The 18110-nt window shown below is 40.0% G+C and overlaps 1 protein-coding gene across 2 annotated transcripts in view; it reads right to left on the minus strand.

The window, feature by feature from the left end:
• Nucleotides 1-552: 552 nt before the first annotated feature.
• Nucleotides 553-18110, minus strand: part of LATS1 (large tumor suppressor kinase 1) — a 59686-nt gene continuing 42128 nt past the window's right edge. For both annotated transcript variants that reach the window (XM_010381039.2, XM_030929156.1), the window contains 3 exons: nt 16247-16429; nt 15943-16049; nt 553-4616 (listed from right to left, as the gene is read on the minus strand). In XM_010381039.2, coding sequence (XP_010379341.1) covers nt 4107-4616; nt 15943-16049; nt 16247-16429 — 800 coding nt within the window. In that variant the 3' untranslated portion in view covers nt 553-4106. The remainder of the gene's footprint in view (nt 4617-15942; nt 16050-16246; nt 16430-18110) is intronic.

Here is an 18110-nt window from a genome sequence, read left to right on the forward strand (position 1 = left end):
TGGGCAACCCATCTCTATAAATATAAAAATAAAAAATTAGCCACGTATAGTGGCACACTCCTGTAGTCCTAGCTACTTGGGAGAAAAAGGCAGGAGGACAGCTTAAGCCCAGGTGTAAGTTAAAGAGAGCTTTGATCATGACACTGCACTCCAGCCTGGGTGACAGAGCAAGACCATCTCTAAGAAATAAAACAAACAAAAAGGATTATAAAGGAAAACAGATTAACCAACAATTTTACATCTTAAAAATTATATACCATAATCAAATGGTACTAAATGTAAAATTTAATCATTAAATTCTAAACCTGTAATCTAATGGAGGCCCTTAACAGGAAATACTGTACTTATATTGGACAAAATGAAAACATTAAAATGAAAACATGACATTTACATGATATTCAGTTTGCCTTAACCTAAGTACTATCATTAGTTATTTTAATTCCAAAGCATCAAAATTTTAATAACTTTCTCAGAGAATAAAAATATTTACATAAATTTTTGAATTAAAAAACAACATTGTTAAGTACTGTAAAAATTAGCTTTCCACACATATTGAAAGATTTGAATTTTTTTTATTATCCCAGCAAACATTACACTAGAGAAAATGATTGGGAAAATACAAATAAGTTCATTAAAAACACAGGCTGATTATTCGTATCTATTACATTCAGAATTATGCAAAACAATTAGTTATATTGCAAAGCTGTAATTCCTTTTCTAACAAAGCATGATTTTATAAAACTTTAGTGTTGCCACTGATTCAATTTTAATACAAAATACTTATATACACAATACAATATAAAAGTAAACTGTGTAGTGCCTTCCACAAAAGGATATATTAAGGCGCTTTACAAATATACCAATATTTTGACCCAAATTACTTTTTGCTTTAGATTAAAATGAACAGGCTAAATGTTCCACTTTAAATACCAAAGGAATTTTTGTTTATTAAATTTTTTGATCTAAAATACCTTGGGTAACAGCAGCAGCAATGTCTACAAATCCTCCCACTGTATTCTCTAATTTCTAACATATTAAGTCAGAATAAAACAATTCCACTCACAGTTTTGCACTTTGCAACAGCAGAAGGTAATAACTTTTTAAAAAAGTCAATCTCAAAGTGACTTTTTAGTCATACATTCTATAGTTTCTATTACAAATAAGAAGGTAGAAAAGATACAGCAGTAGGGCCTGCCTTATGATGTCACTGGACAATACATAACAGTATCTACAATTACATAATTATAGAACACATCTTATAAATACTATTGATATGCATAAAAAGGGTAAGTACAATAAAGACAGCAAGTTTTTATGAGAAAATTATTTTAAAAGAAAACATACAGAACCAACATTTTCACTCCATTTCAATGGAAAGTATCTACATTTTTAACATTGTTTTTCTCATCTTTTTGGTCAGGAAGCACCAGATTCTATACTGGAGGAAGTAGATGTAGTTTTGGAATAAGATAGCTGATAAGTATATCCAAACTGTTAAAATTGCTGATACCAAAGGCATGTATACTGCTTCAGATAAATGCAAAAGGCTTATAGTATCAGAGGAAATTTTAAAAGAATACATATTTGCGCCAGGCGCGGTGGCTCACGTCTGTAATCCCAGCACTTTGGGAGGCTGAGGTGGGCATGTAACTGGAGCCCAGGAGTTCCAGACCAACCTGGGCAACATGGCAAAACCTCATCTCTACTAAAGATACAAAAATTAGCTGGGCTTGGTGGCGTATGCCCAGCTACTTGGGAGGCTGAGGTGCGAGGACTGCGTGAGCCCCAAATGTCGAGGATGCAGTGAGCTGTGAAGCGCCATTGCACTCCAGCCTGGGTGACAGAGTGAGACCCTGTCTCAAAACAAAAAACAAAAAAAGAATACAAAATTTGTAGTGTCTGTTACATTTCAGCAATAGGGGGAATACAGATTTTGCGGGAAGGGAAGGGGGAGGAGACAGCACCTTAGATTTCCTACAACATAAATGTAACAAAGTTATTTTCTACTGTATTGCACCTTAGTCCAAAAGTAAAACAACTAAATGAAAATTTAAATAAATCAGATTGAAAAAGCCCAAAGAGCAAGAGGAATATCTTATAAATGTGAGTACTCACCTAAAAATTCTTGAACTACTTTGTTTTGCATAGGATTTTATGGGACTAACCAAATGTTCCATGAACCATGAGGTGAAGACTGCCATTTCATGAGAGTACATTTTCTTACAACTCCAATTAGAAATCCTTCAGAAATATTTCTGTATCAAGCTTGTAATGAGTCCAACATTTCCGTCCCCTCCAAATGATACATTTAAAACAACTTAATGTACCAGCAAGAGAGGCATTCATAAGGTCACCTTACATCACATGGTACAGACCTTTTCCATCACAAATTATCAGTTTATATAAGATGTGCTGAGTAGTGATTGGTAAGTTAAAAACAAAGTTCTTAGTTTAATATATCAATTTTCTCATGGGACAGAGGTCCATAACCTAGAGCCTGTGATAGGTTTCAATATGTCCAAAATCCCTTGAAATTGCATGCAACATTGTATGTGTTGATTTTTTTTTTTTTTTCTGGGAAGAGTCCACAGCTTCCTTCAGATTCTCAAAAGAACCACTAACCCCAAAAGACCCATGATAACATAGTAGTAGGTTTTCAAGCTGAGTTCTGAAGGGACCACCTGTAGAAAGGTAGGAAGTGTGGGCTAATACGTGTTCTTTGCCCTGACTCTCCAATTCAACTGCAACAGCTCTGCCTTTAATTTTACTACATATATGGTTTCAATTAGCTTTTATGTGAAGAAAGCTAAAAGTATGAAAATCATTAAAATTATGCCTCCAATCCCCAAATAGTAACTTTTGATAAAAACAATCCCTTATCAGTGGAGCTTAAGAAAAGGAAATAAAATACAAATTTTACTATGGTCAAAATAGAGCCTTTTTCCCCTTCCTAAAAGATAAGCTCATGTAATTTGGTATGAAACCTTAATCTTCCTTAGAACCTAAGCATTATACATAATAGGCATGTTGAACACATTATTTAACCTTAAATAAATTAGAAGGACTTGAATTTTCTACTAAGACCACTCTGTAAATTTTTCTAATTATTAATGGCCATCTTAAGAGTTAATTTTTTCACCAATTAATCTGCCCTTAGGTAAAATATTGCCAGATAGCCAGATTTTCCTTTGCCAATAACAATCTGTATATGCAGCACTGTTCTGAAAGAGGAAACAGGTAACATTGATGATATAATCAAAATAGTTACCATACAGGAAAAGTATATGAAAATGAAAATAATTCTTTGCTTAGGATGGTGAAAAAATTTTTAGCTTTCAGTACTAAAAATTTTTATTTATGGCAGCTTTGTTCCCTTTTAAAATTGGAAGCAGCATCAAAAATAACAATATGGAAAAAAAGCTAGTAGTGCTTTGGCTTCTTTTAAAGCCAGTAATTCTTGAGAAATAAATGCAAGAAGATTAAATATTCCATGGGGGCAGGGAGATAAATGCATTATTTTTCCTTCTGACAAACATATTAATATTTTTTCAACCCTGTATTCCTTAGTTTCAGGATGTGAATTATACAGATTAAGATTAGCCTAGGAACACTCACCAACACGATGGCTTAATTTCTCTAGCTTATTTTGTACCAAAAACAAGGTTATGAGGGGAAAAAAGAGCTCTGTAAATACGGGGTATGTTTCATATTTGGTTAAAGCAAGATAAAACTAAAACTGTCTTTCAAAAAAATTTCAAAAACTCTTGTCTTTTAAAATTATTTAGCATATATACTAATAGATACCAGATTTCTCCTTTTAAACAAAGCACTACTTATTTTAAGTACTTTAAGTACCAAGAACTGACTGTAATATTCAGTTCATAATTTACTTTCCTTATAACAATTTTTTTCTAAATACTGATTTAAACGGCTGGAATAAATTAACATTTTAAAAGGATTTTCCATAATTTAGGAAAATACAACATTGTACACAGAGCACACATATATAGCTCTGTCATATTTGCATAATTTTACTCTCAGAACCTCAAAACACCTCGCATTTCAGGCCCTTTTGCAAATTCTCATTACATTTATTTACTAGTGTGTTAAACATATACTAGATCGCGATTTTTAATCTCTGAGCCTGTGTTTTGATCATCTTCATCCGACTGCTGCTCTGAGCCTTGTGAATTAATGTATTCATATTCAATAGGCTTCGGATAATTATATGGGTAGCCATTGTCATCAAAAAACCTTCGGAAGGTAAATTCATAGAATGCATGTTCAGGATGCTTCCCATTTTTATACCATCCATTGAGAGTGTCATTTACATTTTCTTCCTCGTTATCATCACTCCATAACTTATCAGGATCAACAGGATCAAAATTTGATGTATCTGTTGGGTGTGTGATTTTAGGAATGTATGAAGCAGATTGCTGTCTCAGGTCACTGGAGAAATCAATTGTTTTAAAAAATGGATGAGCTTTTATTTCATCAGCACCATTCTTGCCTAAGCGATCTTCGGGTCCTCGGCAAAGTTTAATAATAAGATCAGAAGCTTCAGGACTGAGTTTAGCTTGTGGTGGAATGTGAAGAGATGTTTGCCAGTTGATAACCTTTAAAGATTTTTTAAAATTAGGGGGAAGAGCTAAATTAGAAAAATAAAATTTCCTTCAAGTTTTATACCAAAAGTCTCACTGGGCTATTTTTGTATTTTAAATAAATTACATGACATTTTGCTGGAAAATAATTTTTTCTCCTATCCCATCCTCTCCAGGCAACTTCTACTCACATTATAAGACTCAGTGTCAGTTTTAATCTCCCCTAATAAACCTTTTTGCCTACGGTAGAAATGACTACTTCTACTCTGCCTCCCCTGTACCATATATTTATTTCTATCATATTTCTCATACCTTGTGGTACCTATTTATGTTTACGTCCTACTGAAATATAAAATTCCATTAAGGCTAGGGATCATGTTTTAGTGGTCTTTGTATCTCCTAGTGCTCAGTAAATTGCCTGGCACATACTTAATACATGTTTGATAAAACTTTTTCTGGTGCCAAGCGTGGTGGCTTTTGCCTGTAATTCCAGCACCCTGGGAGGCAGAGGTGAGAGGACTGCTTGAAGCTGGGAAGGTTCAAGACAAACCTGGGCAACAAAGCGAGACCCCTTCTCTACCAAAAAACCTTTAAAACTTAGCCAGGTATGGTGGCATGCATCTGTAGTCCTAGCTACTCAGGAGGTTGAAGCAGAAGGATTCCTGGAGCCCAGGAGTTTGAGGCTGCAGTGAGCCATGACTGCACCACTGCACTCCAGCCTGTGTGACACAGTGAGACACTGTCTCAAAAAAAAAAAAAAAAAAAAGCTCTGGTTATGAATAAAATGAAATGAGGAAGAAAGGAATGCCAAGTGAAGTCAGACTACCTAGTCTCTCCCGCTGAACTCTTGGAGGCAGGGGAATTGGTATACAACTCCAAGTACAATATTAAATGGATTTGGGGCAAACTCTGTTAAGTGGTAGAATTGTCATTTAACAAAGTTAAGATACCTTCAACTTGGGCAGGCGCTGTGGCTCATACCTGTAATCCTAGCACTTTGGGAGGCCAAGGTAGGTGAATTGCTTGAGCCCAGAAGTTCAAGACCAGCCTGGGCAACACGGTGAAACCCCATCTCTACAAAAAATACAAAAGTTACCCAGGTTGGTGGTGTACATCTGTGGTCCCAGCTACTTGAGAGGCTGAGGTGGGAGGATCACCTGAGCCCAGGGAAGCCGAGGCCGCAGTGAGCCGTGATTGTGCCACTGCACTCCAGCCTGGGCGACAGAGCAAGACCCTGTCTCAAAAGTGGAAAAAAAAATCTTCAACTTGTTGCATGGTAGGTAGTCAATAAATATGTATTAAAAAGCTGAATAAATGAACACTATAATCTTCCTTATTCATAGAGGAGCTAGTCAGCTACTACAGAGGGAAGAAAATATACTCCCTCTTCTATTATTTGTTCATTTTAAAGTCTTACCCCAGATTAGAAAATTGAGATGCTTCAATAATATAATATTTTAAAAACCTTTTTGGAAAAAAAAAAGATACAGTTAATAATAGTTATTTATGCTTCCAGGTCCATCACTTATTTCAAACAGGAGAAATAAAAAAAAAATACAATGAGATGAACAATTTTTTTTTTTTTTTAAACAGAGTCTCACTCTGTCGCCCAGGATGGAGTGCAGTGGCGTGATCTCGGCTCGCTGCAACCTCTGCCTCCTGGGTTCAAGTGGTTCTCCTGCCTCAGCCTCCTGAGTAGCTGGGATTACAGGTGCCTGCCACCTCGCACAGCTAATTTTTTTTTTTTTTTTTGAGATGGAGTCTCACTCTGTTGCCCAGGCTAGAGTATAGTGGCGCGATCTCGGCTCACTGCAAGCTCTGCCTCCCGGGTTCATACCATTCTCCTGCCTCAGCCTCCTGAGTAGCTGGGACTACAGGCGCCCGCCACCACGCCCGGCTAATTTTTTGTATTTTTTTTAGTAGAGACGGGGTTTCACCGTGTTAGCCAGGATGGTCTCGATCTCCCGACCTTGTGATCTGCCCGCCTCGGCCTCCCAAAGTGCTAGGACTACCAGCATGAGCCACTGCGCCCGGCATTTTTTTGTATTTTTAGTAGAGACAGGGTTTCACCATGTTGGCCAGGCTGGTTTCGAACTCCTGACCGCAAGTGATCGATCCACCTTGGCCTCCCAAAGTGCTAGAATTACAGGCGTGAGCCACTGTGCCTGGCCAAGTTCGACATTTTTTATTTTAATGTGTATTTAGGATTTTTTAGTTTAAGGGCAAAAAAAAAAAAAAAAAAAAAGACTAAGCACAGCAAAATATTCAGATAATTCAAAGATGGATGAATAAAATTATATAAATTGAAGCACAGAGAGAAAACATGTAGAAGAAAGAATAAAGCATAAGAGAAATGGAGGACAATATCAAAGGAATAGCATATGTATAATCATTAGAGTCTCAAAGGGTGAGAAGGAAGCAAAATAAATCTTTGAAGAGATGACAGAGAATTTCCCCAAATCGATGAAAGTCATTAATGTACATTTCAAGAAACTGAGTGAATCTCAACCAAGAAAAATACAAAGAAAACTACACATAGGCACACCGTGGTCAAACCAAAGAAAACCAAAGTTAAGGAGAAAAAAATCCTAAAAGCAACCAGAGAGGTCCCAGTTTTGAGGAGGTACTACGTATACTCTCCCGTCTCCCTCCCACAGAAGGCAGCTATAAAACCTGATCAGGATGCACGAAGCAGCTACTTCAAGACTCTGAAAAGTAAATAATAACAGGTAGATTTGGGGAGAAGATGTAAATTTGAAGTACCAATAAACCTGGTGACCATTTAAAAAAAATATTCTGTAAGAGACAGGATTCTCACTATGTTGTCCACGCTGGTCTTGAACTCCTAGCCTCAAGCAATCCTCCCACCTCAGCCTCCCGAGTAACTGGGGCTACAGGCCTGTGCCAGCATACCCAGATCCATTTTTTTCACTCTAGTTGTCTGTAGTCTGGACTCAAGGTAGCCCAAAACTTGGAAGGAGCTGAGCACAGAGAGCTAGAGGAGAAGTCCCTGTAGTTCAGGCTCAGGGAGTAGAAAAGGAGTTTCCTGGTAGCAATGCAGGTGACAATAAGAGCCAATATGCCCCTAAAACTGACAGATGAACCCTCCTCTCCAATTGGAAATAAAATAACAAAGCATGAGCTGGGCTCGGTGGTTCACGCCTGTAATCCCAACACTTTGGGAGGCCGAGGTGGGTGGATCACTTGGGGTCAGGAGTGCAAGATCAGCTTGGCCAAAACGGTGAAGCCCTGTCTCTATTAAAATACAAAAATTAGTGGGGTGTGGTGGTGCATAGCTGTAATCCCAGCTACTCGGGAGGCTGAGGCAGGAGAATCACTTGAACCCAGGAAGCAGAGGTTGCCATGAGCCAAGATTGTGCCACTGCACTCCAGCCTGGGTGACAGAGTGAGACTCCATCTCATAAATATATAAATAAATAAAATGATAATAAAGCATAGGGTCCCAATAAGATGGGTTGAATCTCTGTTGCTTGTTTTCTCTCTGTATCCTTTTGCCACCTTGTCCTGGATTCAGGTGCAGTTATGAGATATTGGTACAGTTGGGTAAGTAAAGCCTCACTTTCTGGTCAGAGAACTAAAATAGGGAGCCCCAGGGAACAGGAAGGTACTGGGGACATCACAGAGAGGGAGGAGATTGGGCAAGTGACCCCATTAAGTTGCTTATGAACTGCTGGGCTCCCCCTCCAAACTGTATCTACGTGAATCGAATCCTAAGAAGCATAACAAAGACTTTGAGAACTGAACTAAGGAAAAGACCATAGCCTACAAAGAGATCTGCCTAGAAAGGAAAAAAGGCTTTGAAACTGACATTGAAATCAAAAAAGACTGGTTGGAACTTGTGGCCTGAACCCAACCAGGTTTAATGCTTGTCAAAACAAGGTCAAAATTATCCACAAGATCCAGAGTCTCGGCTGGGCCCTGTGGCTCACGCCTGTAATCCCAGCACTTTGGGAGGCCAAGGTAGGCAGATCACCTGAGGTCAGGAGTTCGAGACCAGCCTGGTCAACATAGTGAAACCCTGTCTCTACTAAAAATACAAAAATTAGTCGGGCGTGGTACCACGTGCCTATAGTCCTAGCTACCTGAGAGGCTGAGGCAGGACAATCGCTTGAACCTAGGTGGTGTAGTGAGCCGAGATCGCACCACTGTACTCACTCCAGCCTGGGTGACAGAGCAAGACTCCGTCTCAAAAAAAAAAAAAAAAAAAAAAAAAAAAAAAAAAAAAAAAAAAAAAAAAAATCCAGAGTCTCATAATGTGTGTTATTTAAAATGTCCAGGATACAATCCAAAATTACTTAGTATAAACAAAAACACACACAAAAAAACAAAAAAACCGGAAAATTTCAACTAACATAGAAAAAGTCAGTCAGTATTGATATGACATAGATGCTAGAATTTTCTGACAAAAACTTGAAAGTAACCATTATAAAAATGCTCCAGGTCAGGCGCGGTGGCTCACGCCTGTAATCCCAGCACTCTGGGAGGCTGAGGCGGGCAGATCACGAGGTCAGGAGATCGAGACCATCCTGGCTAACACGGTGAAACCCTGTCTCTACCAAAAATAAAAAATTAACCAGGTGTGGCGTCTCTACTAAAAATAAAGAAAATTAGCCGGGTGTGGTGGCGGGCGCCTGTAGTCCCAGCTACTCGGGAGGCTGAGGCAGGAGAATGGCGTGAACCTGGGAGGCAGAGGTTGCAGTGAGCCAAGATTGCACTACTGCACTCCAGCCTGGGCGACAGAGCGAGACTCTGTCTCAAAAAAAAAAAAAAAAAAAAAAAAAAAAAAAAGCTCCAAATAAGGATCAACACTTATGAAATGAAAGATAGGTCTCAAGCAAAGAAATTGAAGATATAAAGTATCAAAAAGAAATTTTATAACGGAAAAATAACCAAAATAAAATACTCAGTGGATAGTCTCAATAGCAGAGTGAAGACGTCAGAGGAAAAAAATCAGTGAACTTGAAGATAGGTTGATACTGGCCGTGCACAGTGGTGTCACTCCTGTAATCCCAGCACTTTGGGAGGCCGAGGCAGGTGGATTACTTGAAGCCAGAAGTTGGAGACCAGCCTGGCCAACATGGTGAGAACCCTGTCTTACCAAAAATACAGAAAATCAGCTGGGTGTCGTGGTGCGCCTATAGTCCCAGTGACTCGGGAGGCTGAGGTGGAAGGATCGCTTGAACAAGGAGCTTGAGATGGAGCTTGCAGTGAGCTGAGATCATGCCACTGCACTCCAGCCTGGGCAACAAAACAACATTGTGTCTCAAAAAAAAAAAAAAAAAAAAGAGGTTGTTACTAATTACGCAATTCAATCAACTGCTCATTCTGAAAAGCAGAAAAAACAAAACCTTAAAATGTAAGTAGAATTTCAGGAATCTGTGGGACCACACCAAAAGGTCTAACATTCCTGTGATTAACATCACAAAAGAAAATGTGTGGTACAGATAAATATTTGAAGACATGATGGCTGAACACACCCCAAATTTGATCAAAGACATAAACCTACAGATTTGAGATGCTTGGTGAATATCAAACAGAATAAACCCTGAGAAATCCACACCCAGACATATCATAATTACAATACAGAAGAAAAATTATTGAAAGCAGCTACAGAAACATAATGCATTATTTGAGGGATCTGAATAATTGCAGATATCTTATCAAATTATGAATGACAGAAGGAAGTAGACATTTGAAAGTGCTGTAAGAACTAAAACCCAGAATTTTGTATCAAGTGATAATATATATATTTTTTGAGATGGAGTCTTGCTCTATCACCCAGGCTGGAGTGCAGCGGTGCGATCTTGTCTCCCTGCAACCTCTGACTCCTGGGTTCAAGCAATTCTCCTGCCTCAGCTTCCCAAGTAGCTGGGATTACAGGTGTACGCCACCAGCCCAGCTAATTTTTGTATTTTAGTAGAGACGGGGTTTCAACATGTTGGCCAGGCTGGTCTCAAACTCCTGACCTCAGGTGATCCACCCGCCTTGGCCTCCCGAAGTGCTGGGATTACAGGCATAAGCCACTGTGCTCAGCCTCAAGTGATAATATTCTAAGGAAGGCAAAATAAAGACATTCTCATATGGAGAGAAATTAAGACACTCTGTTATCAAGACACTTGCTCTAAAGTATCTGCTTAAGGAAGTTGTTCAGATGGAAGATATATGATATAGAAGGAATCTTGAAACAGCAGGAAAGCAGGAAGAGCAAGGAAAACACTAAATATCCAGGTAAACATAAATGACTATTCTTCTCATCTTTTTTTTAATTATTATTATTATTTTTTAGAGACAGGGTCTCATTCTGTTGCTCAGGCTGCAGTGTAGCAGTATGATTATAGCTCACGGTAGCCTCAAACTCCTGGGCTCAAGTGATCCTCCTGTCTGGAGTAGCTGGGACCACAGGCACGTGCCACCATCCACCATGCACAGCTATTTTTTTTTTTTTTTTTTGGTAGAGACATGGTCTATGATTTGTTACTCACGCTGATCTTGAACTCCTGGCTTCAAGCAATCCTCTTGCGTCAGCCTCCCAAAGTGCTGGGATTGCAGGCATGAGCCACTGCATTCAGCCTCTCACCTTGAGTTATTTAAAGAACTTGATGGTTGAAAGCAAAATTGTTACATTGTTGGATGAAGCAGGTTGTGAGACAGGGTCACACTTTGTTGCCCAGGCTGGTGTGCCCAGGCTGGTGTGCTTATTAGCTCTTACTGCAGCCTCGACCTCCTGGACTTAAGGGATCCTCCCACTTACCGGTGCCCCTGCCCCAAGTAGCTGGGACTGTAGGCATGTACTACCACATACCAGCATGCGAGGTTAATTAAAAAAATTTTTTGTAGAGACAGGGTCTTACTATATTGCCCAGACTGATCTCAAACTCCTGTGTTCCAGTGATCTTCCTGCTGTGGCCTTCCAAAGCACTGGGATTACAGGTATGAGCCACCACATCTGGCTGGATGAGGTTTTATTTATTTATTTATTTGTTTGTTTGTTTATTTATTTATTTATTGAGGCGGAGTCTCCCTCTGTCGCCCAGGCTGGAGTGCAGTGGCGCCATCTCGGCTCACTTCAAGCTCTGCCTCCCGGGTTCATGCCATTCTCCTGCCTCAGTCTCACGAGTAGCTGGGACTACAGGCGCCCGCCACCACACCCGGCTAATTTTTTTTATTTTTAGTAGAGATGGGGTTTCACCCTGTTAGTCAGGATGGTCTCGATCTCCTAACCTCATGACCCACCTGCCTCCTCCCAAAGTGCTGGGATTACAGGGTGAACCACCGTGCTGGCTGGATGAGGTTTTAAGCGTATGTAGATGTAATGTATAAAATAACTACAAGCCAGGTGTAGGCTCATGCTTGTAATCCCAACATTTTGGGAGGCTGATGTGGGAGGATTACTTGAGCCCAAAAGTTCAAGACCAGCCTGGACAACATAGTGACTAGTCTTGATTACAAAATAATAATAAAATTAGCCAAAGGTGGTGGCATGTGCCTGTAATCCAGCCTACTTGGGAGGATGACACAGGAGAATCTTGAACCCGGGAGGCAGTGGTTGCAGTGAGCTGAAATCATGACCCTGCACTCCAGTGTGGGCAGCAGAGCAAGACCTTGTCTCAAAAAAAAAAAAAAAAAAAAGAAGAAGAAGAAAAATAAAATAACTACAATATAAATAATAGAGAATAAAGGGACCTATATGGCATATGGTTCTACATTGAACTTGAAGTGGTAAAGTATAAATTCTAGGTAGATAGTGAAAACTTAGGCTGGGCGCGGTGGCTCACGCCTGTAATCCCAACGCTTTGGGAGGCTGAGGTGGGTGGATTGCTTGAGGCAGGAGTTTGAGACCAGCCTGGCCAACATAGTGAAACCCTGTCTCTACTAAAAACACAAAAATTAGCCAGGTGTGGTGGAGGGCACCTGTAATCCCAGCTACTCAGGAGGCTGAGGCAGGAAAATCACTTGAACCTGGGAGACAGAGGTTGGAGTGAGATGAGGTTGCACCACTACACTCCAGCCTAGGCAACAGAGTGAAACTGCATCTCAAAAAAAAAAAGAAAAGGAAACAATATATATTTTGTAGTCACTAGAGCAATCACAAACAAAACTATATAAAGAGATAATAGTAAAAAACCACAGTAGAAAGAGATAGCACAGAAAATAGCAGAGTAGGAAGCATCAGGGGTCTACCCTTCCCTAAAATCAATCATTAAACTGGAACAAGACTATCAGAATAAACTATTTTGGAACTTTGGAACCTTACAGCAGCCAGGAGAGTGCTTCATGAAGGGAGAGGCTGCTAAAATTTGGTTCAGACAGCAGCGTGTGTGAGCCCACTACCATCTACCATTCCTCAGTCCTGTGGCAGTCAGGAAAACCACAGCTTGCCTTCCTGAAGCAGCTGTTTAGTGCCAAGGTGGGCAGTAAGAACTCTGCCCTCTAAAAATTTGAGGCTGTCCATCTTGGTTGGTGTTAGTGATTCCCTGAGGGAACAGCACAGATGCCTGTCTTTCTCTGATCTGCTCTGGCAGATTTAAAGAGACAGAGATCCATTTCTTCTTTTGACCTAGACATTTAAAGAAATATGTCAGGTCACTGGATTGGGTTACTTTTTGCCTTACTGTTGAGTTTTAAGGGTTCTTTATATATGGTAGATTAAAAAAACCTTTCGTAGCTATGTGATTTGTAAATATTTTCTCCCAGCCTGTAGCTTGTCTTTTCTCTTGACTATTATCTGTGGTAGAGGGAAAGTTCTTAGTTTTGATGAACTTTTTTCTTTTATGGGTCATGATTCTGGGGTCATTTCTAGGAACTCTTTACCTAACCCAGGCCCACAAAGATTTTCTCCTATGTTTTCTTCTAAAAGTACTATACCTTTAAGTTTTATCTATATATATGTGACTCAATTTGAGTTAATCTTTGTAAAGGTGTGAGGCTCAGTTTTTTTTTTTTTTTTTTTGAGACAGAGTCTTGCTCTGTCATCCCAGGCTGGAATGCAGTGGCACGATCTTGGCTCAATGCAAGCTCTGCCTCCTGGGTTCAAGTGATTCTCCTGCCTCAGCCTCCCAAGGACCTGGGATTACAGGCATGCACCAACCACACTTGGCTAATTTTTGTAGTTTTAGTAGAGACAGGGTTTCACCATGTTGACTAGGCTGGTCTCAAACCCCTAACCTCAGGTTATCCATCCGCCTCGGCCTCCCAAAGTGCTAGGATTATAGGTGTGAGCCACTGCACCTGGCCTGATGTTCATTTTTTTTGTATATGGCTGACCAGTTTTTTCAATACCATTTGTTGGTGATCTGTCTGCTGCAACCTTGCAAAGTGTTGGGATTACAGGTGTGAGCCACTGCACCCATTCCAGCACTTTGGGAGGCTGAGGTGGGTGGATCACTTGAGCCCAGGAGTTTGAGACTAGCCTGGGCAACATGGCAAAACCCTATATCTACAAAAAATACAAAAAAAAAAAAAAAAAAAAAAAAAAAAAAAAAAAAAAGCACCTGTGGTCCCATCTACCAGGAGGCTAAGATAGGTTGCTTGAGCCAGGAGACAGAGGTTGCATGAGACAACATCATGCCACTGCATTCCACCCTTGGTGAAATGTTTTGATCCTATCTCAAAATAAATAAAGTGCTGGGATTACAGACATGAGCCATCATGTCTGGCCCTCAAAGAATAATTAAGAATGATCAGGAGCCTGGGTGCAGTGGCTCATTGGGAGGCTGAGGCGGGTGGATCATAAGTTCAGGAGATTGAGACCATCCTGGCCAACATGGTGAAACCCCGTCTCTACTAAAAATACAAAAACTAGCTGGGTGTGATGGCACGTGCCTGTAATCCCAGCTACTCGGGAAGCTGAGGCATGAGAATCACTTGAACCCAGGAGGCAGAAGTTGCAGTGAGCTGAGATTACGCCACTGCACTCTAGCCTGATGATAGAGCAAGACTCTGTATTAAAAAAAAAAAAGAGGCCGGGCGCGGTGGCTCAAGCCTGTAATCCCAGCACTTTGGGAGGCCGAGACGGGCGGATCACGAGGTCAGGAGATCGAGACCATCCTGGCTAACACGGTGAAACCCCGTCTCTACTAAAAAATACAAAAAACTAGCCGGGCGAGGTGGCGGGCGCCTGTAGTCCCAGCTACCCGGGAGGCTGAGGCAGGAGAATGGCGTAAACCCGGGAGGCGGAGCTTGCAGTGAGCTGAGATCCGGCCACTGCACTCCAGCCCGGGAGATAGAGCGAGACTCCGTCTCAAAAAAAAAAAAAAAAAAAAAAAAAAAAAAAAAAAAAAAAAAAAAAAAAAAAAGAGAGAGAGAGAGAGAATGACCAGGAGTTAATTAAACTTCAGAAAGGAGGAAGGGTTATAGAAGAAAGAGATGGAAGTAGGGCATTCCAGACAGACGGAATGGTATGAACAGAGGGCAAATTCCAACTTTAACCCATGGACAAAGGAATCACCAAAGGGTATTAAATCAGACAGTGTATGGTCAAAATTGTGGGTAGCTTCTCATGTAAGTACCAGAGGTATTTTCAAATGGGGATATAAACATTTGTTTGTACTTTGCATAGAAGGAGACAAAGCCAGGAGGCAGTAGGTGACAAGGAGTGAACTAAAATAAATCTTCAAAATGGACTAAAGGCCTGTTTTGTTTTGTTTGAGAAGGAGTGTCACTCTTTCACCCAGGGTGGAGTGCAATGGTGAGATCTTGGCTCACTGCAATCTCTGCCATCAGAGTTCAAAGGATTCTCCTGCCTCAGCCTCCCAAGTAGCTGGGATTACAGGTGTAACCATACCCAGCTAATTTTTGTATTTTTAGTAGAGACAGGGTTTTGCCATGTTGGCCAGGCTGATCCCAAACTCCTGACCTCAGGTGATCCACCCGCCTACACCTCCCAAAGTGGTAGGATTACAGGCATGAGTCACCGTGCCTGGCCTAAAGACCTTTTTGAGAATGATATATGAGTATGGTGTATGAGTGAGGGGGGATACAAGATTATGGGGATATGGCATCATGGAGACTGGAGTTCACACATGCAATTTTAGTGAGTTCATATACCCTTACAAGTTCATTCTTTTCCTTCTATAAATTAAACATTTTTTTTTTGTAGAGATGGGGTCTCACATTGTTGTCAGGCTGATCTTGAACTCCTAGGTTCAAGCAATCCTCCTGCCTCAACCTCCCAAAGCACTGGCATTATGGGTATGAGCCACTGCACCCGGCCCAAGCTCATTCTTTAACTCCAGACTAAAATGCTCTAAGTACTAATAAATAAAGGTCAATGATGTAGCAACTTTGTGAGAATTCTTTTAATATAGATGCCATACCTTACCTTCATTTGTGTTTCTAATGGTGTTTGTGCCAAGAAAGGAGGTTGTCCCACCAACATTTCAAAAAGAATAACACCAACACTCCACCAATCACACAACTGTGTGTATCCTAAAATAAGATACCAAAGTTAGTTATTTACAAGCACTTTAAAAATGCTCAGAATACAATAAAAATTAACATTAAATCACCAATTTATATTGCAAAATTAATACTTTTATTATAAGCCTGAAAAATAAGGCGTATTCTAGTGTTGTTTTGGCTGGTCTAAAGGCCTACTGAGATTTTATATGAAAGAAGTGCTTTACCTGTTCGTAGCAATACTTCAGGTGCAATATAATTGGGAGTCCCAACCAAAGAATGTGCTAAACATCGCTGGTGCTGGCGTGCAGCTCTCCGCTCTAATGGCTTCAGTCTGTCTCCACATCGACAGCTTGAGGGATCCCCCCATTCATTACTGAAATCCATGCTATCTTGCCGTGGATGGTCACCTGCACAACAAAAGAATAAATAAATAAAATCAACAAGGACAACAGTAAACCTGAAGTCTATTTAATCTTCTGACATCATGGTTTACGGTTAACAACATTCTCCCTTGTGACAAAATAAGACACAATGTATGCCAAATCATGGATGGTGTTTATTACCAATTAGAGCCTGCTTTCTGAGATGTCAATAGGAATGATTTTACACTTGAAAAAAAAAAAAGCCTAAGATTTAGCAATTTATTCAATGTTAAATAACAACAATATGAGTCATGGGGAGATTAAGAGTTTGTTATTTAGCCCACTCCCTGGTACTACTCTGGACAAACTTTCAAACAAATTAGATCAGTGTTTCATTCAATAAATGACAGTGATAAGACAAAGCTCTGGTTACATTCTAGTAGGAAAAGAAACAAAACAAACAATTACACATATAAGGAACAGTGACATACCCTACACAGAGAATCAACACAGGGTGATGTGACAAATGTGACTGGATAGCTACATAAGACTGAATGGCTAGGAAAGACCAATTGAGAAGGTGACATCAGCTAAATCATAAAAAAACAAGAAGGACTCAACCATTTAAAAATCAGGTTTAGGTATTCTACACAGAAATAACAGCAACAGAGAGAAGGACAGTGCAGCTGATACAGGGGAGAACTGTAGGAAATGGGGCAAGAACTGTAAAAAATGCAGCAGGAACAAATACACATGGGTTTTGCAAGCAATAGAAATGGTCTGCCTTTTACTTCAAGTAAAGGGAAAAGATATTGGAGAGTTTGAAGCAAGAAGATAACAATATCTGATTTATGCTTAAAAAAAAGAGTTCTTTATGAGCCATGTGAAGTTTGAAAGGTCTATTTGAAATCCATGTGAAGACAGACAGGAAGCAGTTGGATAGAGAAATTATGAATTTCAGAGAAAGGCCATTTCTGGAGACAGAGATTTGGAAGTCATTAACATATAGATGGCATGAAGTCACCTAGAATATAAGAAATTAATATTTATTATACTTATATAATATAATATTTATCTGGGATGTTTGATTAAAATATGATTTCCCTTTGGGAGGCCGAGGCGGGTGGATAACGAGGTCAAGAGATTGAGACTATCCTGGCCAACATGGTGAAACCCCATCTCTACTAAAAATACAAAAATTAGCTGGGTGTGGTGGCGTGTGTCTGTAATTCCAGCTACTCAGGAGGCTGAGGCAGGAGAATCGCTTGAACCCAGGAGATGGAGGTTGCAGTAAGCCGAGATTGCGCCATGGCACTCCAGCCTGGCAACAGACCAAGACTCTGTCTCAAAACAAACAAACAAAAAAAACAACAAGAACAAAAAGATTTCTATGCCCCAGTGAAGACTTTTGATCAAAAGACGGGAATAAAGCCTAGGAATCATGTTTTTAAGAAGCTTTCCAGGTAATAATTCAGTCGAATCTGGGGAGACACTAAATTCCACTATGTCAAACATTAAAGTAGGTTCAATTGTCTCAGTTCTACCCATTTTAATGTCAATCTACTTGTCTTCACAGAAGCACAGGAGGCCAATACTTACCCAGAGAATTGTTGTGAGCATATTAGAATATATTGTTAAGCACCTAGTACATAGTATTTAACAAATGTTAGATTGACTTACACTTCCATTAGCACTTGGAGGGATCTTGGTGAGGCAGTGTGGTGTA

This window comes from Rhinopithecus roxellana, chromosome 4, assembly GCF_007565055.1.
Source record: "Rhinopithecus roxellana isolate Shanxi Qingling chromosome 4, ASM756505v1, whole genome shotgun sequence".
In the NCBI taxonomy this organism is placed as follows: Eukaryota; Metazoa; Chordata; class Mammalia; order Primates; family Cercopithecidae; genus Rhinopithecus; species Rhinopithecus roxellana.